General features: G+C 41.3%; 1 protein-coding gene across 2 annotated transcripts in view; it reads right to left on the reverse strand.

The window, feature by feature from the left end:
* Window positions 1-23269, reverse strand: part of OLFM2 (olfactomedin 2) — a 207034-nt gene extending 183765 nt beyond the window's left edge. Inside the window, exon 1 of one of the 2 annotated variants that reach the window (XM_081939019.1) lies at window positions 14896-15134. In XM_081939019.1, the coding sequence (XP_081795145.1) occupies window positions 14896-15030 (135 nt within the window). In that variant the 5' untranslated portion in view covers window positions 15031-15134. Of the gene's footprint in view, window positions 1-14895; window positions 15135-23203 lie in introns of those variants that run through there. The other variant, XM_081939020.1, reaches the window with a different exon arrangement.
* Between the last annotated feature and the right edge of the window lie 3422 nt (window positions 23270-26691).

The following is a 26691-nucleotide window of genomic DNA, read 5'->3' on the forward strand; positions in this document are numbered from 1 at the left end:
TCCTCTTAATCTGCCTAATTTTTCCATGTCTATTTTCAAGTATGTTGCTCATAATTGACAGAATATTCCAAGTGCAATCCAACCCATGCTTAATGTAACGGGGTACAGTGTATTTACATTACAGTCTGTATCACACAGCAACGTGTCTCTTAATTTCTTAAATTGTATTGGGTTTTTCTTACCTGTTGTAATGCATGCTTGCTTAGGCAGTTCAGAATCTACTATTGCTTTTCTAGTGTAATCTTTTTCTTACACGTTGCCCCCAAACCAGGATATCCCAAACCTGTGGCTATGCAAATGAATGTTCATACCTAGATTCAGAGAATGTATACTTGTCCACAGAACCATTGGTGAGTACCCACTGTGAATGTTCAACAAGTAGCAAATACTCTGGACCATCACACTATTTAGAGCCACATTTATTCACCAAATCCACAAAACGAGATCTTGTCCAATGCTTTACTGAGATTAAAGCAAACATCCATAGCATTTCTTGGTTTTCCAAAGTAACCATATTATCATTAGAAGGCATAGTTATTCTGACATTATTTATTCTTGAGAAGCTTATGATTCCTGGTAATGATAAAATTACTTTTCAAATACTTGCAGATACCAAAATTAACAATCTGATATTTTGGCAGTATATACACTAGACCAGGGGTGTCAAACTCAAGGCCTGTGGGCCGGATCTACCCACAATGTTGTTGGACCCAGCCCTAAGGGCCATCCTGGAAAATGTTAGGGGCCAGCCCGCATCACTTTGGCCTGGTCTACCCAATGTGAAGAGTAAACATTGGGCCAGCATAGCTTTGGCCCCCTTCTACCTGCATCGTTTCAACCCAGTCTACCCATTGTGAAGAGGAAACATCAGGCAGCATGGCCTCGTCCTGATCTACCCAATGCAAAGAGGAAACATGCCAGAAGTTTGGGGAGTGGAGTCAAGCTGGGCCCATGCCCACCCAGTAGGCCTTGGCACCTCTTTTTTTTTTTCTTGGATTTCTAGACCGCCCCCTCTCCCAAGAAGGGACTCGGGGCGGTGTACAGTCAATGCAGATAAAAATACAATCATAAAACACTTAAATACATTTGGATGGAGGAGATAGGCTGTACAAGAAATAAATATATTCTAAAACCCTAAAAACATCCCTAATTAAAAACCCAAACCCCATTAAAATAAATCCCCGGGAGATAAAACTAAGAGAGTGCCAGGCCAGCTGATTGAAATAGTCTGTCTGCAGTTTCCCAGATTCTCCCTGTTTTGAGTATTGGGACTATGTTTGCTTTTCTCCTGTACTTGAGAAATGTTCAAATATTACAGTCAGTGATTTGGAGTTCACTTCTGCCAGCTCTTTTTCTACTTTGAAATGTAATTCATCTGGTTTAGAAAGCTAAATTTGTTTACTGTAGCAAAGTGGACTCCTGCTATATATTTTTTCCATCCTGCATCCTGTTTCTCACTTTCAAGTGCATTGAGAGGGTTATGACATTCTGCCTTCTGCCTATTCCTCTTTATTATTTTCCCACCTTCCCTGCAAAACAAGTTAACAGTCTCCTTGCCTCTTATTTTAGACATACCCTCAAACCCCACCTTCATATTATACTTTGCATTCCTAGCTAGCCTTGTCTCATTCTGAACCTTAGCCTTCATAACTCCATCTCAACAGGTTCAAGTTTCTACTCTTCTGTACAGGTAGTCTTCAACTCACAACATTTCATTTAGTGACCATTCAAACTTACAACGGCAGTGGAAAAAGTGACTTACAACCATTTTTCACACTTATGACCATAGCAGCCTCCCCATGGTCACGGGATCAAAATTCAAACACTTGGCAACTGACTCATATTTATGACGGTTGTAGTGTCATGGGTTCCTTTTGCAACCTTCTGTCAAACAAAAGTCAATGGGGAAGCCTCATTCACTTAACAACCAGGTTACTAACTTAATCACTGCAGTGATTCACTTAACAACTGTGGCACGAAAAGTCATCAAATGGGGCAAAATTCTCTTAACAAATGTTTCACTTAGCAACAAAAATGTTGGGCTCAATTGTCATAAGTCGAAGACTACCTGTAGTCATCAACTCCTGCTGAATTCTTATACAACTCCTCAGCTTGTCAGAAAGTTCACTCTGTGTTTATACAAGCCTCTCCATGTTTTCTCTCTTTTTCTTCTCCTGTGGATTGTGCTTGTGCTTCCAGAATTTCCATTTGCTTTTGACATGCCCTCTCAGAACTGATGGGGATTACAATGGCCTCTTACTCCTTGGGACCCCTTTCTTGTCTCCTCTGTTATGGAACAAGTCCTTAGAGACTCATCTTGCTTCCTTTCAAGAAGTCTCTGGGCAACACCTGAGGGCCCTTCACCTTCTCTGATGAGTCTCAGAAAAGAAAGGCTCTCCAATCATTTCACCTTCTCCTCCACTAAACACACAAGACTGTACTTGCAACAGGGATACAGTAATAGTAAGAAGATGAAAATAGTACACACATCACCAGACACCATAACTGTTTCCTCCCTCGCCATCTTTTCAACAGGATCTAAGACAAAATCCCAGCTCCCTGGCTGAACAAAGGCCTTGTCCTTAAATACCCCAATCCAAGATACAGAGCTTTTGACTTTGGAACTCTTTTGGTGGAAAAATGACATTTGCAGAGAAAAAGGAAAGACAATCAGAACGGTTGGTTGAGAAACTTTCAGCCCCATTTCTTTTCTATTAATGTTCTCCCATTTCATCTCTATGAGTTTTCCTAGCCAAAACTGGATTAATTTTCATACTGAGCTCACTGTAAAACAAAAACAGCCAGAGCACGACTTCATTCCAAGCATTTCACGCCCGCTTGAACTGTGGCTAGTTCAAAAGAAAGCTGGAGAAGGAAAGAATTCCAATTTAGCATTGGGACGTGTGTAGGGATAGAGCACAGTCTCGCTTTTCCCTTCATTTGGGTCTGCCTTCTTCCTACCTAGTTCTCACAGCCTCAGCAGACTGAAACGTTGCCCCCCCCCCTCCTGAGAGGTTTAATTTGGCATTAATTTGGGTACAACTTAAATTCAGTTCACATTAGTTTTCTAAAAGCAACGAAGCAAACTCATCCAACTAGCATGAATCCATTTAATACATTCTGCATTTAATTTCACACTCGCCTGTTCACGGTTCTGCATTCATAAACAGAATAGATAAGATGTATGCAGAATCAGCCAATAACTGAGAAAGCTTTCAAAGAGGCTATTTGTGGCGAGAAGAGATAGATTCAGAAGGACAGGACTGTTCAGTCTTGGGATCATTCAATGTGTGCATGCCTCAATTCTGTGCAGCTCATGAACAATTAAAAAATAAGCTTATCAGTGTGTTATTCAATGCCAAGACTCACTGGAACAGGACTGACCATTTGAATCCTTCATCCTTTGTCTGTATGTATGCATTTTTATTTTTCTAATGTGGCAGAGCCAGCAACATCTGTAAGTGAAGAGGCACGTAAGAGGCACCATCTTGATTTCCTCAAGCCCTTTCTGCTGCTTCCTAGGAAGCATAAGAGGCAGGAAGGCAGATGGAAGAGGAACTGGAAGGCAAAATGCCCAAGGCCTTCTCATACTTGGTTTTAATCATGAGGCTCCTTTCCAGCCAGGAGCTTTGCTAGAACAGAATAAATTCATCCAGCTAGAGCATTTCTGCACACCTAAATACAGCATGCTGACATTTTTTGCTTTATTCTTTTTTTGTTACTTGGCCATGTGAACAATTTCCAATTTATCTACCCATAAACATGCAATGCAAAATTAATGCAAATGTGGATTTCGCTTTTTAAAAAAGAAAAAAAAGTCCATGAAAGTTGAATTTACTAAAATGATTACACTGTCAAATTAATGCAGCCTCCCGCCATTCATATCGACTCATCTGAATTCAAATTCATTCACTTTCAAAGTATTTCCAGCTCCATTTGAATGTGAAGCTACCCGAAGGAGGCACATTTGACTCTGAATGCCTACTGGAGTGAGAGGGTACCTAAATCTAAATCGCAGATTTCTTTTCGGCCGTGCGTGACAATTTTACTATGCAGAGTTGGTTCACCTGGCCCATGGCATCTGCTTTGATGTTCAGGAATAGTACACTGGACTGTTTATATAGAACCTGATTCTAAAAATATCCAATACAAGACCGCTGATTAAATGCATTTCATTCCTGGTTCTCAGACGACTGAATTGGGGTAAGAAAAGTTAGTTAAGTCATATCAAGTAAGTAGAATAATGATTGATGAGATTTGTAATCTACCACATCTTGAAGTGAACAGCTTGCGGAAGATTGAGCCAAGGAATACTCAATGAAGCCTTTGGGCACCATCTAATCAAAATGTGTGCTGGGAAAACATACAACTCGCTGCAAGAAAACAGTGATAGGGATGCACAGTGTCAGGGAGCCCTGTCTATCATTATTAATCATAACAGTGGCTAGAAAATCATTTGATGTAACATACAAAAGGCCGAATTTCAAGATTAACAATTCAGAATCCCTGCTTTTATACAAATTGAGATAGCATATTTTCAGAGCGCCACCTCGAACTAGGGTAGTTAGTGGTTCATTTCTCTAATTTCCTGATTTAAGCCAACAGGACAGTTTATGTCTGAACATAGTGGCCCCCAAATATGTCAGACCAACTCCTTCCATCAGTTACTCCTATGATGAGGCCTTTTGGCTGGGAATGTGGGGAACTGTCATTCTAACACATCTGAAAGTCTTTAGATTGCAAGAAGTAACTAATGGAAATCTGAGGTGATAGACATAGATGATAGATAGATAGATAGATAGATAGATAGATAGATAGATAGATAGATAGATAGATAGATGATAGATAGATAGATAGATAGACAGAGAGACAGGCGGGCGGGCGGGCGGGCGGGCGGGCAGGCAGGCAGGCAGGCAGGCAGGCAGGCAGATAGATAGATAGATAGATGTAGGCAGGCAGGCAGGCAGGTAGGCAATGAAATCAGATTGATTCCTGATATCGATACTGTAGTTCCTATTCTCTTTGTCTATTCGCTGTTGCAGCTTGCGTTGATAGGAACTAGAGTCGAACCTAGGATAAAGTTGCAATATTCTAATCCAGATGCTCTATCTTCTTTCCAGGAAGACCGTAATGCAACAAAGGCTAGCAGGAATTCTGGATACAGAATGGAAGAATCATGACTCTGATGCACCAACAATCAGAGTGGAATTCAGTTCACCATATAGCCTTAACTAAACTACTACTTCTTACTACTTCGTAGTACTTGATATCCCAGAGGTTAACCAAATCAGGCATAAGTCAGAAAGTGCTGGATTCAATTAGATCTCCTGTAAAATATTCTACATAGGACTAGCTCCAAGTCCAATCCACAAGCTTAAGTTTGAAGAAATCATCAACCAACATGGTTTCTAGAAGAATTTAAGTAATATATGTGCTAACAGCAACTCTCTGGCTGCCTGTTATTTTTACTTCTTTATATAGCTTGTGTCCAAGTACTTCAGAGAATGCCCTTTCCTCTATCCCATATCTCTATCCCAGAATATCTGTCCACATTTGCTAAGGGTTTAGGATCAATCTTTCTTTGTATGAGTAGTCCTTGGCTTATGGCCACAATTGGGATCAGAATTTCCGTGATGGACAGTAAAGAGCTTGCTAATGAAATCTGATTGCTTCCTCAGGCTGATAGCTTTCCATCAAGAACAACAAGCAAGGTGATTTTAAAGTGGGTCCCTCCCCCGCCACCACTTTTATGACCCTTTTTTGCCACATTTGTTACGTGAATTGGTGCAGTTGTTAAGTGAATCATGTAGTTATTAAATGAATCCAGCTTCCCCCATTGCTTGTTGGAAGCTGGCTGGAAAGTTCGCAAATGGAGATCACCTGATCTCAGGATGCTGCAACCAGTACATGCCAGTTGCTGAGTGCCTGAATTGTGATGACCATGAGGATGCTATGACAGTTTTCAGTTGAAGGACCAGTTGTAAGTCACTTTTTTTTCAGTGCCATTGTAACATTGAGTGGACACCAAGTAGTTGGTTGTAACTCAAGGACAACCTATAATTGCCTGCCCAATTCTCTAAAGTGCCATCCTAGCTGATTTGATATTCGATCCTAACTTCTATGTGGGTTTTACAAAAAGCTTTAACAACACAGGATGTTATGTATTTACAATTGATTTTCAATTGATTTTAATTTATCTGGTTTTAACTTTAGAAATCTTCTATCTTTAGCAATCCTATATTTATATTAACTGGAATGAAAGATCTACTTCATTTTCTTTGTGAGTAGGTACATAGGCTGTATTGCATGGGCTTTGTGCAATACAACAAATTTTATTAATGTTATTAGTATTCAAGGAAATATGCTTAAACAACAAAAGATAGTTTTAAACATCATAGCAAATGTGATTATCAATTCAATTTACATAGTTGCCCATTAGTTACATTTTATTGAAGGATAAAACCAACATCTTTTATAATTTCCTTTTTTAAACAAAAAAAAGGGAGGTTCAGATAATTATTAAAAACGGTAAGAAAAGGAATCTGACAGCTTTCCCTGAAAAAGACTTAGCTCAGGGGTGTCCAAACTTGGGAACTTTAAGACTTGTGGACTTCAACTCCCAGAATTCCCTAGCCAGCATGGCTGGCTGGGGAATTCTGGGAGTTGAAGTCCACAAGTCTTAAAGTTCCCAAGTTTGGACACCCCTGACTTAGCTGAACTGCTCCTATGAGAAGACCAGGAGGGCTTGTTCTAAAGACAGACAATATACATATAATGAAGGTGTAGAAATGTTTTGGAACTCTCAAAGTCAGCAATAGGCAAAAATGAAGCAACCAAGATTCAGAAATTGGTTTCCTGAATTATTTCAAAGGCTGCAGGGCCTAAATCAGTAGCAGAAAGCTTGAGAAAGCCCCATCCACTCTCAAAATCAAAGTTATTATTTTGAAGATGAATTTAAGGTTGTTTGAGGAAGACATGGGTGAATGGTTTGCCTTCTAGAGGCTCTACTCACAATTCAGAGTTCTTAAATTAGGTGAATGAACATTGAATGCAGGCAATTTAGGAGAAACTGTGGTTTAAAGTAGGAGTCCCCAACATTTGGACCTCAGGGACGACTAAATTCATAATTTTAAATCCCGCAGACCACTAATATGATTTGCCTGATGACTGGCTGAGTGGGTGTGGCTAGGTGGTCATGTGACTGGGTGGGTGTGGGCAACTCAATGTCACTCACATCAAGGGGTGCCTCACCAACCTCTACTCACCCCTCCCCTCCCAGCCATTCCTCGCCTGCCCATCCAGGCTCCTTAGGGCCTCAACAGGAAGCAGTTGTTGGAGCTAAGCAGCCATCATGAGAAAGAGTTGGTAAGATAGCTGGCTCAGTTCAAATTGGATCTGACCAAGAAGGAGGCTCAGTAGAATTACCTCAAAAAGACTATGAGCATAGGCTTTCCAAGCAGAGGGAAGACCTGCGGGAGTGCTAGGCCAGGTACCTGCGCCTGGAGGCTCATCAGGCTGAGATTGTCAGCCAGTTCCAGACCATGATGCAGTCCCACTGGAATAAGGCCCTCTAGCTCTTTGCCATCAGCTGCATGTCCCTCCAGCCTTCACCCAAAGCCCCACACCAGGAGGCTGAAGCAGACTCTAAGTCAGAATTTCTCCCCCCTCCAACCCCTACAAAAAACATCCAGAAGGGGGAGACTCTCTGCTGCAACACAAACATTCATTGCACATATCCAGCCCAGGGGCCATAGTTTGAGGACCCCTGATTTAGTGCAATATAAAAAATGCAAATAATTTTTCTGCAGACCACCAAACTTTTCTCATGGACCACCAGTTGGTGACCTCTGGTTTCAAGGATGGGAATGGAAGGCTTCAGGCAGCTTTCTGCTCCCACTGTTGGCCTTTGTTTGGGCAAGAGAAAATAGACCTTCAACATCTGGCCCAATATTCTCAGTAAAGGAGTTCAACACTGCAGGCCCCACTGTGATGAGGAATCCCCTGACAGAATGCTTCAGGAGACATTTCCTGACAGAACAATTAATCAGTGGAACAGCTTGCCTCCAGAAGTTGTGAATGCCCCAACACTGGAAGTCTTTAAGAAGATGTTGGATAGCCATCTGTCTGAAATGGTATAGGGTTTCCTGCCTAGGCAGGGGGTTGGACTAGAAGACCTCCAAGGTCCCTTCCAACTCTACTATTGTATTATTGTATTGTATTATTGATCATTAGTACTAAAGTAATGTATTGCTCCTATGCTCTTCCACCCCAACAATGGATTTTTTCATAGAAGGCAAGGGAAAAGATTGATGCCATTGAGATGGAGAAAATAATATTCCCTTTGTGAGGCACGATGCATGTCTTCTCTTGGATTAAGAGATTTAGCTATTTTTTCTGCATCAGAAGTAAATGTAAAAATCAAAACTTTCTGGAGTAGAATTCATAAAGCCACGGGAGGGAACTCGGGGAGGTGTGTGTGTGGGGGGAAGCTGGTGAGAATCCATTTAGTCAGTCCAACCTGATCCCAGAGAGATTTTGCTTCGACTTCTAGCAAGTGAGATAAATGTCTGGCACATCTGATGACACATAAAAGACTAACTCCATAAATTACTTATGGATGCAGCAGAAGACTTCCCTTTGGGGGCTTACATCAAAGACCATTTGATTGCATAATTTTGTCTGTGCAACACACTCATATTGCACCATAAAACATAGAAACTATTATTGTAAGGTCTACAGCAAAGGTCATGCAACAAATAATGAATGGTTTTGCACCGTGCAAAAGACTTTTAGCTTTTTTTTTTTTTACCCCTGGATGTATATCTTGTTTATAAGATTCAGAGTTCCATTTGTTGTCAAAATACAATTTATATCAGCACAAAGTGCTGCACCGTGTTGCGTATTGCTCACTGCTGTGAAATTTATGGAAAAAGCTTCAGAAGTTGACCACCCAGATAATTTTCTTTCTGCTTTCAAATATCAAAAGCTCACTTAGGTTTCTCACATGTGATCTCAAGAACTGGCCATAGCTTCTAAAACAATTGCTGTCATATTCATCTCCTAAAACTCAAAGTGAAACTGCTATCCGTGAAATGTTTTAATTGTATAATATGTGTTTTTATTTATTGTACGTCGCCCCGAGTCCCTTTGTGGAGAGGGAGCGGCTAACAAATCTAATAAATTCTAAATTCTAATTCTTTTTAAAAAACACTTTTTAAATCTGAGGTCTCAGTATTCAATTCACTTAGGATTAAATTTCCTTGAAATAAAAATGGGGCTCCATTTGAACGAAAACGTCGTGACCATTCTCCATAGTCATCTTCCAAAGAAATCAAAAGCTAGTCAAGGAGGATATCACCATTGACAGCTAACCGTGATATTAAGAAATGCCACACTTTGGCAGTTCAGCTAAATGTTGACCTCGAGATTAGAAAAAAAACCTTTACTCTTTTGCCTGAAAATGTATTGTCTAGGCCAGTGATGGCAAACCTTTTTGTAAAGGCGTGCCAAAATTGTGCGTGCACGTGCATTCCCACACCCATAATGAAATGCACCCCACCCACCCGTGCGTGCATGAGTAACACCCTACCCTCCATGCAGGGGGGAGTTTTCACCCTCCCCAGGCTTTGGCGGCTTTTCTGAAGCCTGGGGAGGGTGAAAATGGCCTACCCCGGGCCCCTGGAGGCTCTCCGGAAGTCAGAAATTGATTGTTTATGAACTTCTGGTTGGCTCGTTAGGCCAGTTTTTCGCCCTCCCCGGGCTCCAGAGGACGAAAATGGCCTCCCTGGTCAAAAACCAGCATGTGCCAGAGATGACGGCTTGCGTGCTGGCAAATATGGCTCCACGTGCCACTTGTGGCATGCATGCCACAGGTTCACCATCACGGGCTTTATTTTTCTAAACCTTTTTCCAAAGACAGAAAGGAATTTATAACTATTGCCAAACTTAGATTTCTTAGAAATCAAGCCTGTATGCAATATGATAAAATTGAACAAAAAAAGAGGATTTACTGTAGGAAGTCTTTCTGGAGAGACAGCTCAGTATGTAGGGATTAAGGTACTCTTGGGTTCTTGTTATATTCTGAGCATTGGTTGTTTTCCTTTTCATTGCCAGACTAGGTAACATCATCAGTGCACTGAGCTATACATATTCTGTTATATGTTTCACCTTGACCTATATTCTCCATTATAGAATCAAGGGGCCAAGAAAACCTTGTTTCAGATCCACCCTTAGCCACAGGAACTGATTGGGTGATTTCTGTAGGTTAAAAGAAGGGGAAACTCCCATCAAAGCTCTGGAAGGAAAGGAGGGGCATAAATCTAACAAATCAAAAACTCAAAAAGATACTGGATTATAACTAATCATTGTGGTTTTTTGCTATTGTTTTTCTTATGACATCAGCTTCATATGTTCAAAATAGGGTAGGTATCTTTTGGATGAAAATATGAACTTTCTACTTGTTGACTCCCCAGAAAACCCAATCAATGACAGTGCTGTTCAGAAGCAAAGCCATTTGGTATATGTATGGAAATTACACAGCCTAAGGCTGTGTTCACAACAATGTGCTTAACTAGGTCAGGTAAAGTCTTAGCAGATCTATCCATCCATCATGAGGCTTGATTAGCTGCTGCTTCTGCTTCTTTGCCACAGTGAATTACACAAATCTAGACCACTTTATTATTTATGGTTCAGTGTACTGGGTCAAGTGAGAAAGTGGGTTAATTCAGTAAATGCTAGGGTAAGCATGTTGTGTGAATACAGCCAATACATAAAGCAGCTCCAGTTCATGAAAAGGAAGTTTCGTTTAAAGGAACTATTTTTTAAAAAATACACAGAAATCATATAGAACAAAAGGAAATAGTGACAATTCATGCTGTGATATCCGGCAATCCCAGCAATGCCAGTATAACTGGCTGGCATCTTTTGAAGGAAGTCAGCCTTAAAATGCCAACAGCAGGAAGCAAACCTCAGAAATGCAACTTGGAAGGAGAATTGAAATTTCAACTACTAAGGCTTTTCAAATGGTATTTCACCATCTCTTCCAATGCCTGGGGTGGACACAGCACATGACCAATTCAACAGTGTGATGGCTTGCATCAGATAAATGTCAAAACATTTGCATCCCCACAACCTCAGTGGGAGAAGAGTACAAGGCTGCCAATTAATAAAAGCATACTGTATATCCAGCAATGGGCACAAAATCAAGAAGCGTAGGTGAAATGTATCATCTAATTTTAAATATATCTGGAATAGCTGACATCATCTTGCTTTGTGCCCTGATTTATTTATCTTTTTTCCAAATCCTCACCAATTCAAGAAAACAGAGAAGTTGTAGAATTTGGTTTTTAGCAGATTGCATAAACCCCTAAACGTCAAGGAAGAAAATAGATATACATCTGAATGCCTCCTCTCCTCTAAGAGTTGGGAAATGGTCTCGGTAAGAGCTCTTCCTAACCCATATGAAGGTATAAGGATTTATTGCAAGTGGAAAAATAAGCCCCAGTATTGTGTGAAAACTGGACAGCATCATAGGATTCTTCTGGCTTTTGCAGTGGAGCTATTTGGAAACCCTCTACAGGATAAAAAAAACCCAACAGGGAAGGTAGAACTATGGTGATTTCTTACAGGGCATACCCTTCATCCAGTTCTAATTTTGTCCACCGAGAGTGCTATTAAGAGGCCATTCAAGGACACAATGAAGATTACCATATGTAACATTAAACATACATTCTTGGGGTTTTTTTAAAAAAATATGTGCATGTGCTTGAATATTCTCAATACACCTAAAATGTAGATAATTTTTTTTTCTAATTAAGCATATACTTTCTAGAACATGTTGGCTTTACATCCAGATTACAGGAAGCAGGAAATGCAAAGGAAAAGATAACGCTCATGTGAAAAAATGCACTTGACTGAGATAAGAACAGACCAGGGTGTGCCAAATCGAAAGGAATTAGCACTTCAAATTGAAAGCTGTGATGTTCATTTTCTTTTCCACTGGGACCTCAGCCTTTCCCACTGTGAAATAAACACACTTAGTTTGATCTAACATCAGGTGTATAGACTGAAGAAAGCAATAAGAGATGAGCGTTCAAGTGGATAGATTTGCTGCAGCTGACAAAGCTGAATTCCTTGGAATGGCTAGGTGGCATCCGGCAGGGCTCCAGGATAGTCTAGAAGGTTCTTGGCAGAAATCCATTCATTCATTTGTTCCAAGCGTATTTTCAGTCACCACTGCTAACCTCCACTTTTCTCTCCAGGCAATGGAAAGACTATTTCCATCTTAGGTTTTGCCCCTTCTGGGACATAGGCAGCTTTGTATATCTACCAGTCCCGCCTGATTTTGCTTATAGTATTTCCTACTTATGATCAGGAAGCTTCTTCTCCCAGCCCTAACAAGCATTGGTCCTATCAAATCCTAGACATTGATGTCATAGAAATGAGCAGAGCATTTGACATCCATCATTTTTTCTTAGCTTGTTTCTCCCTATAATTAACCGGATATGAAAAATGTATACACAAATTTTACTTGTGGAATTGATAGAGAGTAAGGAACTAGCAAGCCATTTTATCCCATACAAATTTGCATCACTTGCCATACTATCAACTTACAGTCACTAGAGTAATTCCAACACATGGGTATATAAATCAATGTGCCCTTAAGCTTCACAGTGAGATGCCTCTAATCGGCATATGAGACTTCATCTCCACTCTATCTCCAAAAATCCTCTCCAATTCCTACGTGGAAACCGTATTCCAATCCTATTGCTTCCTTTCTGTTTAGTGCTAAGGAAATACTCTTATGGTAACTATGCATCACAGTCCATCAATCTATCCAGCATTTTCGAAATCAGCAGCTCAGCTACAACCTCACCAATGTGCGGGGATTCCTTTTCAAGAGTTTATTGCCTGGGTTTTTTCTAACTGCTTCATATGCATGTGGTTTTAAGGTACAAACAGACAGGTACTGGTATATGGAGACAGAAGCAAAATTGGGAGAGGATCAGACCCGATCTGTTTATCAAAAACCTATATGGGCGTTTCCTACTCAAAACAGTTATTGACTTGCCTACTACTACTACCTGAAGCTTATTCTTATTCTACAAACATAGCCAGAGAGACTGTTTAAAGGTGGTAGCTATTGTTTAAAACATCAAATGAATCCTACACAGTGGGAGAATAGATTCCGTTGCACTTGTACACAACAACATGGACAAATCAAAACATCTCAGGCACAAACGCACTCATTCAACAATTCCAGGATGCTCTGCAGAGCTCACAACCAGTCTACATGTCAGAACCTTTCTTCCCTATTACACACCCAGACTTACAGAGATGAGCATTTCTCCTTTAAGAATTGGAGAAAGTTTTCCACCGGTGGAAAAAAAGCTACTCAGACAAGCATGAAAAGGGGGGTGGGGGACCGATGGAAAGGAGAGAATTGTTAATTCTGCCTCCCAGCTGAAAAGAAAGAATAGAGCAATCAATCCAAATGAACCCCTCAATGGTCCTGAAGAAATCACAGTGATCGGGAAAGGACTGGCACAGAGGTTTTCAGAAGAGGAGAATGGTGTGGAGACCCCAAAGAAACCAGTATTTGAGCAAGGCAAGGTGCTTCCCTGGAAGAGCCTAGGTAGAGGAGCCCAGGGAAGTGATCCACTGCAGCTAGGACTAGCCACGGTCAGGAGAATGGTTGGGGTGGGGGGCAACAATCCCTCTTTTCATTCCAGAAGGGTTGCATAGCAGAATGATAGGAGGCATTGTTTAGCAAAGTTTCAGAGGAAACATTGGTAAAAAAGCGGGCAGTAGCAAAAAGGAAGACATATAGTCGTCCCTCCCCAAACCCCTTCAGCCTTTAGAAGAGATGGAAAGAGGGAAAGGATCAAAACAACCCTCAAAAGAAGTCGAGAAGAGCTCCAATTGGGTTGAAGACATCTGGGCAGAGGAGATAGTTCACACAGAAGCAGTTCTGTTGTGAATTAGAGAGAAAGACAGCAGAGGGACCACACTCATTCACACACATCCATTCAGAAGTATTTTGGATAATTTCAAGCAATTTAGCATCGCCTAGAGAGCAGAAGGGATCGAAGCCCTTAGTCTCCCGTTGAAGATTACAGGGCTTCTGGTCCGGCGATCAGGAGATTTCCAAATTAAGGAAGCACACCTCAGTCCCAATCGGTCACAATCCCCATTCCAAATGCCGAAGACTTACGTTACCCCGCTCTGCAATGTTTCCAAGTTCAACTTAAAACTCCCAAATCTCGATGCCGCCGCCGTGGGCAGGCAACTATCATTTCCCTCCCGGTTGGTATGAAGTCTGGCCGCGAGGCCGCCTAATTCCTACGGGAGGGCATAATAAGAGGCTTCATTTAACCTCGTTTCCTACCACGCTCTCCCACCGAAAACCTTCTGAAAAGGAAGTTGCCTTTCCAACATTTTTTTACACCCGCACACATCTATGCAGAAGCAGAAAAAAGTAAGCGTCTTTCCCTCCTAGGTAGGATAAGCTTTGGCGATAGGATCGGAACCGAGCCGCCTCTCTCGTTCCCCCAGCAGCCCCAAACAAGACTCATCGCGACGCAACTTAGAAAACAAGTGCCAGACTCAGGTGGATAAACCCGTCTCGTCGGAATGGCAAAGGGAGAAACCCGGGAAGCCCCTTCGGACGAGGTTGGGAAAGAAGGCAACTTCTGGATCGCTCACTCGCAGCGCTCCTTTGGCGCAGAGTTGAGAGTTAGAAACGAAGGGTAGGAAGGGCAGGGGACCCTTCCCGCCAAAAGTCAGGCGATCAGCCCTCCAGAGCCACTAAGCGAGGTCCATCGCCTGGAAGGGACAGCCGCAGGGCAGCCCGGATCCCCTTTTATCCGGGTGGGTGGGAAGAGAAGGAGAACTCACGCTTCTCTCGGAGGTGCCGGCCTGGGAGATGGTGCCATTCAGCCCCACGAGAGAAGGCAGCGTCTGGGACATCCAGTTGGTGACCATGGCCATGGTGCTGAGCACGGCGCCGATCTTCAGCAGCGGCACGGTCATGTCGCCCCCTGCCTCATGCCCCTCGCCCTCCGGCGAAGCCCGCGACGCAGCCCCCCTCCTGGCTCATCTGCCCATCCGGAAGGCTTCCGCTTCCCGGCGGACACGCCAACTCAGCCCAGACTGCTGAGCCGAGAAAGCGGGAGCTTCTCGCGCCCGGTCTTATAAAGACCCGTCCTCTGTGACGTCACAATGCCCCCGGCCACTGGCCGAGCCCGCCTCGGAATGGGGAGAGGCGGGAGGAGAAGCCAGACTCAAACGAAAGGAACATAGGAGCGAGCGAACGAGACTGGCAAGCTCGGACTGCGGTTTCTCGAGGAAAGGGTGCCATCCTTACCCTACCTCGGAGTAAGGTACCGCTGACTGCAGGCCTCCCTCCCTGCCAGTCTCCTCTTCCTCCTCCTCCATGAAACGCAGCAGGAGATCTCATCCAGTCTCTCCTTCAAACTCCTGCGCCAAATACCAGTGAGCTTCCCGACCATTCATTTCTACAGCGCTAGACAAGAGTTTTCCATTTCCCTGTCTGCAGACCTCCCTCCCTCAGCCTCCCTGCAAGGGATTCCTTTTTCTTTTAAACCAAGGGTGGTAGATAATGGCTTAGATCTGCTTGCTGGTGCGTTGCCAGAATCACTTTTCCCTTATGAGTCAATGTCGCCCCAATGCCAGCTTGTCAAGCTTTACCCCATTGAAAATTCCTCTTTGCCCTGCCCTGTTCTACTATTCTAGAGACGTTCCTGGATCATCCACTGGCATATCTTTTGGAGTAGGTTATACTAAGCTTTCTTGCTGGGTAAACTTAGTATTCAAAATTAATCAGTTCAATTGTATCCATGGAGTCTATTGCATAGGCTCCGTGGATATGGATATGCATATTGCATAGGCTCCATGGATGCGCAGTGCATAGCTAAAGATACTTTCCAGGCAGTAAATCTCATAGTATTTTCCTAGTTACATTTGCAAAATCCTTCAGCTCTCAACACTCCTTTCTCAAATTAGCTTTTGTATATAGAGGAGTGGCCTGCTTAATAGCAAATAATGCAGTCAAATCCCACTGGGCATAATTGGATTTAAATATGAACACACCTTATCACTGCATGTTCACTATCCTGGAGATATACACATGGAGGTAACTCCTACTACAGTCATCGGGCAGATAGTCCAATTCTAAACTTATGAATAAACCCAATTCTAAACTTAATTATAAGCTAAAACTATGGGTCTTACAGTTAAACCTCATAGCACACAACAGAATTTGCCATTGAGTCATTATCTCCAATTCTATGAATTTGAAATGACACATTGTATTAAAGCACTCCACATTTGGGGATTGCATGGCAGAAATCAACAACATTGTGATTATATTATTATTTTGCCCACCTACTTTTTTTTCTGGATATGAATGGATCATTGCCTAATTGATTCTGACTTGATCCTACTGATTTTACTTTCTTTTTTACAATTGAAATCAGTGTTGGTGACGTAGAAATGAGGATCCAGACAGGAATCAGGTTGATGGGAAAAGGCACCTGATGGGAAGGCACCCACTTCGAGTATCTAGACCCGCGCCAGTCCGGCTTCCGACCCGGGCACAGCACGGAGACGGCCTTGGTCGCGTTGGTTGATGATCTCTGGAGGGCCAGAGATAGGGGTTGTTCCTCTATCCTGGTCCTATTAGATCTCTCGGCGGCGTTCAATACCATCGACCATGGTATCCTGTTGCACCGGCTAGAGGGGCTGGGAGTCAGGGGCACCGTTTTACGGTGGTTTGGCTCCTACCTCTCTGGCCGGACGCAACGTGTGTTGGCAGGGGAGCAGAAATCGACCTGGAGCCCCCTCACATGTGGGGTGCCACAGGGGTCGGTGCTCTCGCCTCTCCTGTTCAACACATACATGAAACCGCTGGGCGAGATCATCCGTGGTTTTCGGGTGAGATATCATCTGTATGCTGATGATACTCAGCTATACATTTCCACCCCGAACCACCCCAACGAGGCCGTTGAAATGATGTCCCGGTGTTTGGAGGCCGTATGGGTCTGGATGGATGGCAACCGACTAAAACTTAACCCTTCCAAGACGGAGTGGCTGTGGCTTCCGGCCTCCCGGTTCAACCAGTTGCTTCCATCTCTGGCCATTGGGGGCGAGCAACTGGCCCCCATGGAACGGGTGCGCAATTTGGGCGTCCTCCTGGATGCCCGGCTGTCCATGGATGACCATGTAACAGCCGTGGCAAGGGGGGCGTTCCATCAGGTTCGCCTGATGCGCCAATTGCGCCCCTTATTGGATCGGGATGCCCTACGCACAGTCACCCATGCGCTGGTGACGTCTCGCCTGGACTACTGCAATGCTCTCTACATGGGGCTTTCCTTGAGATGCACTCGGAGACTGCAGTTGGTCCAGAACGCGGCCGCGCGGGTGATTATGGGGAGGACTAGATACTCCCCTGTAACACCTCTCCTGCGTGAGCTGCACTGGCTTCCTGTAGTCTACCGAGTGCGTTTCAAGGTTTTGATTATGATCTTTAAAGCGCTTCATGGCACAGGACCTAGTTACATGCAGGATCGCATCCTGCCCCATACATCCCTATGACCAATCCGCTCACACAGAGAGGGACTTCTTCGGGTGCCGTCCGCTAAACAGTGTCGGGGGGCGACACCCAGGAGCAGAGCCTTCTCTGTGATGGGCCCAGCCCTGTGGAATGACCTCCCCCGTGACATCAGGATTATTTCCGATCTCCGCTCCTTCCGTGTACAGCTGAAGACCCACCTCTTTCAATTATCTGGCCTGGCTCAACCGTAAATGTATGTCTTTGTATATGTGTGTATTTGGATGTCTATGTGTTTGCACATGTTTTATATGTTTTATTGTACGCCGCCCCGAGTCCTGTCTGGAGAGGGAGCGGCTAATAAATTTAAATTTATTATTTATTATTATTATTATCTCTCCAGTGCTCCCTTTTATTGTCAAGCTTCTCGGAATAACAAAAGCTCATTGGAAAGAAAATCCACTTGGCAAATACTGATTGGCTTACAAATACATGCTCTCCTCGTGAACAATTCATGATATAGATACGTGACTCTCTACTAGTTAATATTCTTCTGCATGGAATGTGATGTCTACGTGTAAATTCCATCGTACCTTCTTGTAAGCAAAGGATTAAGAGAGGAAGAAATGTGGACTTTGATTGATCACAAAGTGTGGTTTGCCAGCTACTGGGTAACCAATTAACTCCACAAATCAGGTAATCCCCATTCTGCATATGATACAAGATAGAAAAGCTGAGATGGGATACCAAGTGATTGGCTTTGGACTGATCCCATAGAGATTGAGATTTCAACCTAGCACTTCACCCAGGTTACTTTGAATCTGAGCACAAAGGCAAAGAGCAATTTGAAATTAAAACAAAATTCAAAGAGTTTCATGCATAGGTGGCCCAATTTCCAGTATCTGAATTAATGCATACAAGATAGTATATATATGATTATGAATACCTAATATATGGTAGATCTTTCAAAATGTTTCTGAAGGTAAACATGTCATTTGAAAGAGCTTGGGGGAAAAGATGCTGCATTGCCACCATGCTTAATTTGATATCCATCATATATAATTTTAATAGTAATTTTTATTAAAATTCAAAAATGCAAAGGTAAAAACTGCCTAAAAATATGAAAAGAGAAAAATTGAAAAGTGTAGGGCAAAGGGGGGGGGGAGGAAAGAAAAAAACATTTAAGAAAAAAGAGAAAACAGATATATAAAGAAGTGGCTTCCCCATTCATTAAGACAAGTAAAAACCATTTCAATAATTTATCACCTTCTCTAACACTTCAACCAAAGATCTCTTCTTTCCCTATCCCTTCTCTTCACTTAAACAAATTATAAAGCCTAGTCTTTCAATGTTTATGAGCAAACACCAATTACGTTACCACAAATAACAACAGACATGTTTAACCTTAATCAAATAAAGCATTTTCATATTCCTTTCGTTTCTTTTAACATAGTAACATATCATTTTATCTAAAAATACAACAAAACATTTCTCCCAATATCTTATCTGTTATAGATAAACAAATCTTTAAAATTATTCAAAGGGAGTTTAAAAATCCTGCATTAAGAGCTACCAGAAATAGCAACATATTAAAAAAAAACCTTTATCCTTAATTCCTTCCAGTAGAATCTCACAAATTAATTTCTTACCATTTTGTTTCTGTCTCCTCTCAAATCTCTTTTACCAACATAACATGTACAAAAAATAGTAACATCTACAATATATTTTAACCAAAAACTCTCTTCTTCCTTTATCTTATCTATAAATAAATCTTTAACACCTTGCCATTCAGTTCTGATCAAGAAAAACATCATTAAGAACTATTAGAAAAAACATCCTATATATCATATTGACAAAAGCTATATGCAAGTCAAGTAGCCCTCATGTTCTGTCACATCAATTTTCTGGCTCATTCTATTTCAGAACTCCTTACATTTGCCTTGCCTTGCAGTACCTAACAGTGAGAAGGCAGTTATAGTTTAGGAAGCCAATAACATCAATTTCCCTCTATACTGGGTAGCTTTTTCTCAGTGAAACAAAATCTAGACACATTGGTATCTCTTCAATACTCATAAACTGAATTATCTCAATAATCTTTATTGTGTTGTTTGCTGGAAAGCAGCATCCTCTGCACACCTCCAATGGCTCTGAGCCAGTCATCCATGAGGGAAAATTGGTGTCCTACTCAAACGGAAAAAGAATCCCAGTATGTGCCAGGAATGTCTTCACTTAACAGTGGAACAGTATCCTGTCTTTGTATTTGAGAACATTTTCTCAGCCATATTATCTAGGCAACAATGGTCATATAACGGGGAGCATGTAGAGATATGATTTAAATAGCAGTATCCTATAGTTGTTGTCCTGCTTTCCAAGCAGCAAAAACTGCACAAACACAGAGGTAAAATCTACTGACAAATTTTAATTCAGAATCACTTGATATAGAGTTGGGTAATTTGCACTTTCTGAGAACGTTTCTTTGTTGAATTCCAATTCCTTACAATGAGATTAGCAAAAAAAGAAAGAAAGGAAGGAAGGAAGGAAGGAAGGAAGGAAGGAAGGAAGGAAGGAAGGAAGGAGATTGTCAAACTAAGATACTTGTCTGTAAGTCCTGTCTATATTTTATTTGATTTAATTCAATTTCAGCACCACATAACACTGGACAGCCCACAGCATGAGGAAAAGAAGATAAAACAGAATGAAGTAAAGAAAAATATAATAAAATTAATGAAGAAGTTTAAAATCCAGACGATTGACACCAAAACATATGCTAAATGTACCCTATACATCAGACATGGGCTTTTATTTACCCTACTCCAATGCCTGAGCGAACAGTAACATTTGCCTTCTGGAATACAATCACAAATATATTTGTAAAATAAAAATAAACTAGGCAAAAGTTTTCAGCCATGTAGATTTTGACTGAGATATGCAGTTGAACATGCTTCCAGGTAGATATACTTAGTATGATTCAGTATATCTGGTCCCTTAGAATAAAATACATGAAACCATGCAACATTTTGCTGAATTGGACTTTCTTATTATATCCTTAGACAAAATTGTTTACCCTGTGACATAAATCCTATGTATGTGCCTATGAAGGAGGAGAAATGATTGGACTTCTTTCCACATTGATAGTTTTAATAATAAACAAGCTTAGAATATAATATCACTAGGCTACAGGCATTGAGCAAGAGTTACACTGAATTTGCTTCCCATGTTTCAATTCCTTCCTATTTTCCTGTGTGTATTAGTAAGATTTCTTATATGGTATTCTTTTCTTCTTTTGCATAAAGTTTTTTTTAACATGTCAAAGTTTCATTTTCAATTAAACAGTGTGTGTTTTCCTATATGATTTTCTATAACATTTTTAGACTTTACACTTTGGAAAGCTCAGCTTCAATACAATGTCTGTGAACTGAAAATAGAATCAGCCAGTTTCTGAATGTTGATAGTCAACCTTTTTCAAAATATGGGGACTCAAGAATAGAAATATAGCTTGCCAAACTTGTTTCTTAATGGCTTTTCAGGCTATTTATTAAATGAGGGGCCACCATGACTGCAAACTGTGCCACTGGCATAGCAATTCTTATAACCCAAGTCCAAGAAGAGGATGCAACGTCAAAACATAAATTGCAAGTGGCTTAGGATTATTTCCTTTTTCTTCACCTTGCCATAGTGTATCTGTTTGTATATGCATGTGTGCATATTAAGAAAAGCAATAAACATAAATTGACTTAAATACAGACAAGCCAGATGCAGTGAGCTACCAGGATGCCAACTGGCCAGGAGCTTATTTATACTCCTTTTCCCAGGAGGGCATAGTTGGGTAAATGTTAAGCTCAATGATATTGCTGTAAAGACTCCAGAATTCCACTTAGCAGAATGAATAGGAAATATTGGCTATTGAAGGAAGTGCACACCACCACCTAAAGTTGAGAGATTCCAGATAGTTCTTCTATCCAGGCTCAAACCTAACTTTATTAATGTTTCAGACTCTTATATCTTCATATCCTACTCTGGGGATAATGTTACCTATTATTACCTGTTATTTTTGAGATGCTGCATTCAACCCTGATTCTTGGGTTTGTGAGAGAAGGATAAATTCAAACAAATAAAGGGCATGACTAAAAGGTTACATTGCCAAACTTGTGCAACTCCTATTCAGCTATGGTTGAAGTCACATGAAAAGTCATATCTTCAGATCAATACTGGCTAAGGTGGATATTCCCTATGTGTCAACTCACGAAGCTTTCCTGATGTGCTCCCGAGTTGCCATAGGTAGGGGGATGGGAAATCGCACCTCGCATTTGCACTGAGGAATTCACAACTCAGTCAAAACAAAACACATCCTAGCTGGCTAAAGTCAAGGCCATCTCCATGGAGACCCACAACAGCTGGAGGGAGTGACTTCTATGACCTGTGAAATTGTTTAGTTGGGGAATGTGACTGGTGTCACACCTTGTGGGGAGGGGGAAACAGGATGAGAGGCAAGGTGTGAACTGGGTGAAGTCAGAGCTGGCTTCACTTAGGTCGTGCCAATATGGTGCTCCTAATAAACAACTGGATTTTTCTTGCACAATGGTTTGAGGCTCCTGATTTTATTAGGGCATTGATCACAACCCTGATACTACTATTCTATTACTTTGTGGTTAGTTCAATGAAAGAAACCAGTCTTTACTGATCAATTTTAACTAATTTGCTATATCAGTTCATTAGCTTTTTGTCTTTCACTTGTCCGAGCTGGGACTCTTTGACATATGCTTTGCTTTGCTGTTGTAAATTGCTTTGGAGTCCAATCTACTTGAAAACATAGGAGATAATACTTCAATGTGCTTCAAGTAATTTTGCACCAATTGCATAGAACCACCACTGCACGTTTGCTCTTCCTCTGTCTGAATTAAACAAACAAACAAAAATGGCTCCAAAGGCTTGGACTGACCTCAACATTTCATGATAAGTTTGAAGCATGATAAGGATTTTTGTTCCAGAAGGCATTTTAAGGTAAGAGTAGAAAAGATTGCAGATTTTATCAGAAATGAAGCTTTCCATTGTCAAGAAATATACAATGAGATAGATATAGGGTCATTTGCCAACAAAATATCTTTCTGAGAATAGCAATTACTATATAATTGTAAAACACATTTTCCCCACATGGTTAGTTTTGTTTTGTTAAAAGAAGGGACTATTCTGAGGAAGTTCTTGGGAAGGTGAATAGGTGAAACTTATGGGTTGAAAATATATGCAATGTTTCAAAAGAAATTCATGATTTCAGTTCAGTCCTCATGTATAGGATAAAAAAAGCCATAATACTATTTTAATGAAAGCTGGTTTGGTATAGTGGTTAAGGCACCAGTTTAGAAACCAGGAGACTGTGAGTTCTAGTCCTGCCTTATGCATGAAGCCATCTGGGTGTCTTTGAGCCAGCCCCTCCCTCTCAGACCTAGAAAGAAGACATGGGCAAAACACTTCCAAAATCTTGTCAGGAAAACTGCAGGAACTTGTCCAGGCAGTTATCAGGAGCAAGACTAACTTGAAAGCACACGTATACAAAATGGCAAATATCACCTAAAGCATTTGCAGACTTTAGAGACTCTTAGGTTTTGCTGATTGCATAGTAGTACTGGATGAACTTACATATTTTATCTTTAAGCAGTCCAAAACTCTTCTGCTCACAATTCTGTATCAAGTAAGCAACAGAACTAACAACCCAACATCATGAATGAGGAACCTTTCCAAAAAAAAAAAAAGAGAGAGAGAGGAAATTGGGAAGAGAGCATGTTTCCACTTCAAGACCAACAGTGACATCTAGTGGCTCCTATGCAAGATTTCACAGATAAAGAATCTCTTCCTCTAGTCTAGTCTGGTGGCTCAAAATATTGGCCATCTTTTTACAAAGCTAGAAGCTTCCCACTTTTTCAGATTGCAGTTTGTTTCTGAGAACTGGGGCTCCTACATTCTTCATAGTTGCACAAAGGAAACTCAGGACTCCTTCTATGGATGGCAACACAACCACACCAAGTACAATTCCTCCCGCCACTGTCTCTTTTCACTTTTACCATCGGGAAGAAGACATGGAAGTATAGCCAGACAGACAAACAGGTTTAAAAATAGTTTCTACCCTTGGGCTGTCAGACTCATAAACACAATATAGCACCACAAACAGATTAATATGATGAATTTCACTGGTGTATAAGATCATACACCAGAGTAATATACTTATTGCACAGAATATGACGTACATATGGAAACGTGACTAGTTTTTCCCCCTAACTACTTGTATAAGGATTATTCTTTATATTATTCATGTTGTCTTGTATTCTTGTATGGACTGCACCAGTAGAGGCTAAACCAATTTCGTTGTATACATGATGTACAATAACAATAGAGGCTTTTAACTAAAGTGGTCAAAACTGCTTATTGCACCTAAATATGCTCATCTTCTTTAGTTGGCAACATTGATAATCTTACTTAGGAATAACCACAATTTCAATGCAGACATATATTTTAAAGGATTCTCCATTTTCCCAGAAAAAAAAATAGGCTAAACACAAAAGCAAACACATTCTCTAACATGGAGACGCTAGGAAATGGGAGGGCTTGGGGAAGAGATAAGCAGCGAGAGAAAGAGTAGAATCAGGGCAGATCTGACACTTTCTTGAAATCATTTCTTAGCTATTTTTCACCCAGACCTCTCAAAGCATCTTAAAAAACATAAAATAATTAAATTACATCAGATTCAAGCATGAAATAACTACAAAGTATATCATGGGTGCCAAACTCGCCAACTCGTGTCGCTGTCACGTGACGTTTCACAATGTTTTCCCCATTCACAGAGCTAGGATGCATCCAGCCCACGGCCGCCAGTTTGACACCCCTGCAGTAAATGATTAATTCTTGCTACAATGCCATCTTTTCATCCTTACAATCTGTCAATTCTGCATTGTGGAAGAATGTCACCATGACATAAATGGCTCTTCTGTTGATCAGATCTAGTCAAGTGGCACCACTTGAACATCATCGGCATTGATAACATTGCCATCAGTCAATTGCAAAAGGCAGCCTTACTTAGAGCAGTTTGCATCTCGTGATATCCCAGGAACCTTTGGAAGGACCCAATAGGTGGACACAACTGCCAAATCCTGTCTAAACATTTGGTTGACTATTCAACGAACTATAATAAAGTATTAAATGCATATACTGCTTGACTCCTAGTGGTCCTAGGAAGTATCATACGTAAATGCCTAAGAGATATTAAAATGATACTAAAAAGATATTAAAACCAGCTACAAATAACAACTTAGAATGCACATGCATTCTATTCCTTTCTCAACTGAATTGTAACTAGACCAGAGCTCCCCAACCTTTCCAGCCTGGTGTGAGAGTGGAGAGGGGATGGTTCCACATGAACGGTGGGTAAATGCATGCAGTTCCATTTCCATGAGTAGTGGGCATACATGCCTGCCACTCGCACAAATGGAGCACATGCTTATGTGCTTGCCCATTGCTCACGCAAGTGGGGATGTGCATGTGTGCGCGCGCCCGCTACCTCCGCAGCCCAGTCCTGAATGGCTCAAGGCCAGTAGCGGGTCGCAGGCCGGGGGTTGGGACCCCTGAACTAGACAACCTTTAGAGAGAGTATTGACTGAGAATTTATTGACTGCAAATAATCTTAGCAAGTGCTGCAAAGGTCCTGACTGCAATAATGTGGACCTAAAATATGGATCATAATGAATTTTAAAACTGAGCTCCTTTATAGGAATTACTTAAATTAGATTTCTCCCTTCAAGAAGTAGAGAGATTCTCCCTTAGAGGGGGAGTTCCAACCTGAAGTCACTCTTCAAGTGTACAAGCCTCCTGCCTGAGATCTAGATGTTCCAGCAAAAAGAGGAAGAATTGGTAAGTAAGCTGTAGTGCTACCAGATTCAAACCTTTGCTATTGCTAAAACATTTGAAGAAGAGAAAAATGTACGCTGCTGCTAGGTTTCCAGGGACGGGGCAGGAAAACTTCCTGGTTAATATACCAAATCTTCCAAGAGACCCAGTTTCTTAAGTACTATTGCCTTTCCCTTATTATAGTGACTCTATGTATGAATTATATATAGAGCTCAAGGAAGTGATATGAGCTTTACCTTTCACTGACTTGATTCCTGACTCTCCTGGCTAGTTAAAGAAAGGAGGAGGGAACTAGTAGTTGGATGCAGGCGGTAGTTTTAACTCACTTATTGATAGTTAAGGAGGTTCCAGCTGTCTTGAAGAGATGCTGGCCCATCCTGTCTTCAAGTGGCCTTCCATAGATCCAACAGTAATGGACACTAGTCATCCTATATCCAACCTCCCTTTTGGGGGAAGATTGTGGCGAGAGTGATTGATGGGAGCTGGAGAGACATGCGCAGTAAATCATTGTCAGATAAGAAAAACATTTCTACAGTATAACTCAGAATAGAAGCTCAAGTTGGCAAACCAATTAACGCAGTGACAGTGATGGGCAACAATTAGAAGTCTCTGATCCAAACAAATTATTTGGAGATTTGGCAATCAGGATTCAAGGCAGGTTATGGGATGGAACAGTAATTGCATTGGTTGCTCTCGCTAATGACTTTTGGGTGCAGTAAGGGATGGTGGGAAGACCATCCTTCTTGTCCTGCTAGATGTCTTGGTAGCCTGTCATATTGTTGATGATAATATCCTTCTGGGTTTTATTTAATGTGTTGAATTGTTCTTCTATTATGATTATATACACTCCCAAGCACCTCTAGAGAGAATCTTAGGAATAAATATTTGGTGTTGAAGGGGAGGAAGGGTTGTGTGAAAAGGGTATCTGTGTGGCATGGGCTCTTAAAACAATTCTCAGGGCCGAAAATATCACTCACCAACGAATTGTAGAAAGGAATGTCCAAAATTGAGATAATAAAACTTGTATATTAGAGCTGCAAAAAAGCACTTGTCCTTTAGATGGCAGTGAAGAGATAATAAAAATTCTAACCCCTTGCTACCCTCTAGTAATCTGAAATATTTTTGCAGCCTGTATATACTGTAGAAGCTCTACTTCATATGGTAAATGTAAAAAAATCTATACTGATAACTTCAACTGCATTGTGGCAATCAGTATGAGTTGATATTTA

The sequence above is a fragment of the Natrix helvetica genome (genome assembly GCF_964273705.1).
Source record: "Natrix helvetica genome assembly, chromosome: 1".
NCBI classification, from domain to species: Eukaryota; Metazoa; Chordata; class Lepidosauria; order Squamata; family Natricidae; genus Natrix; species Natrix helvetica.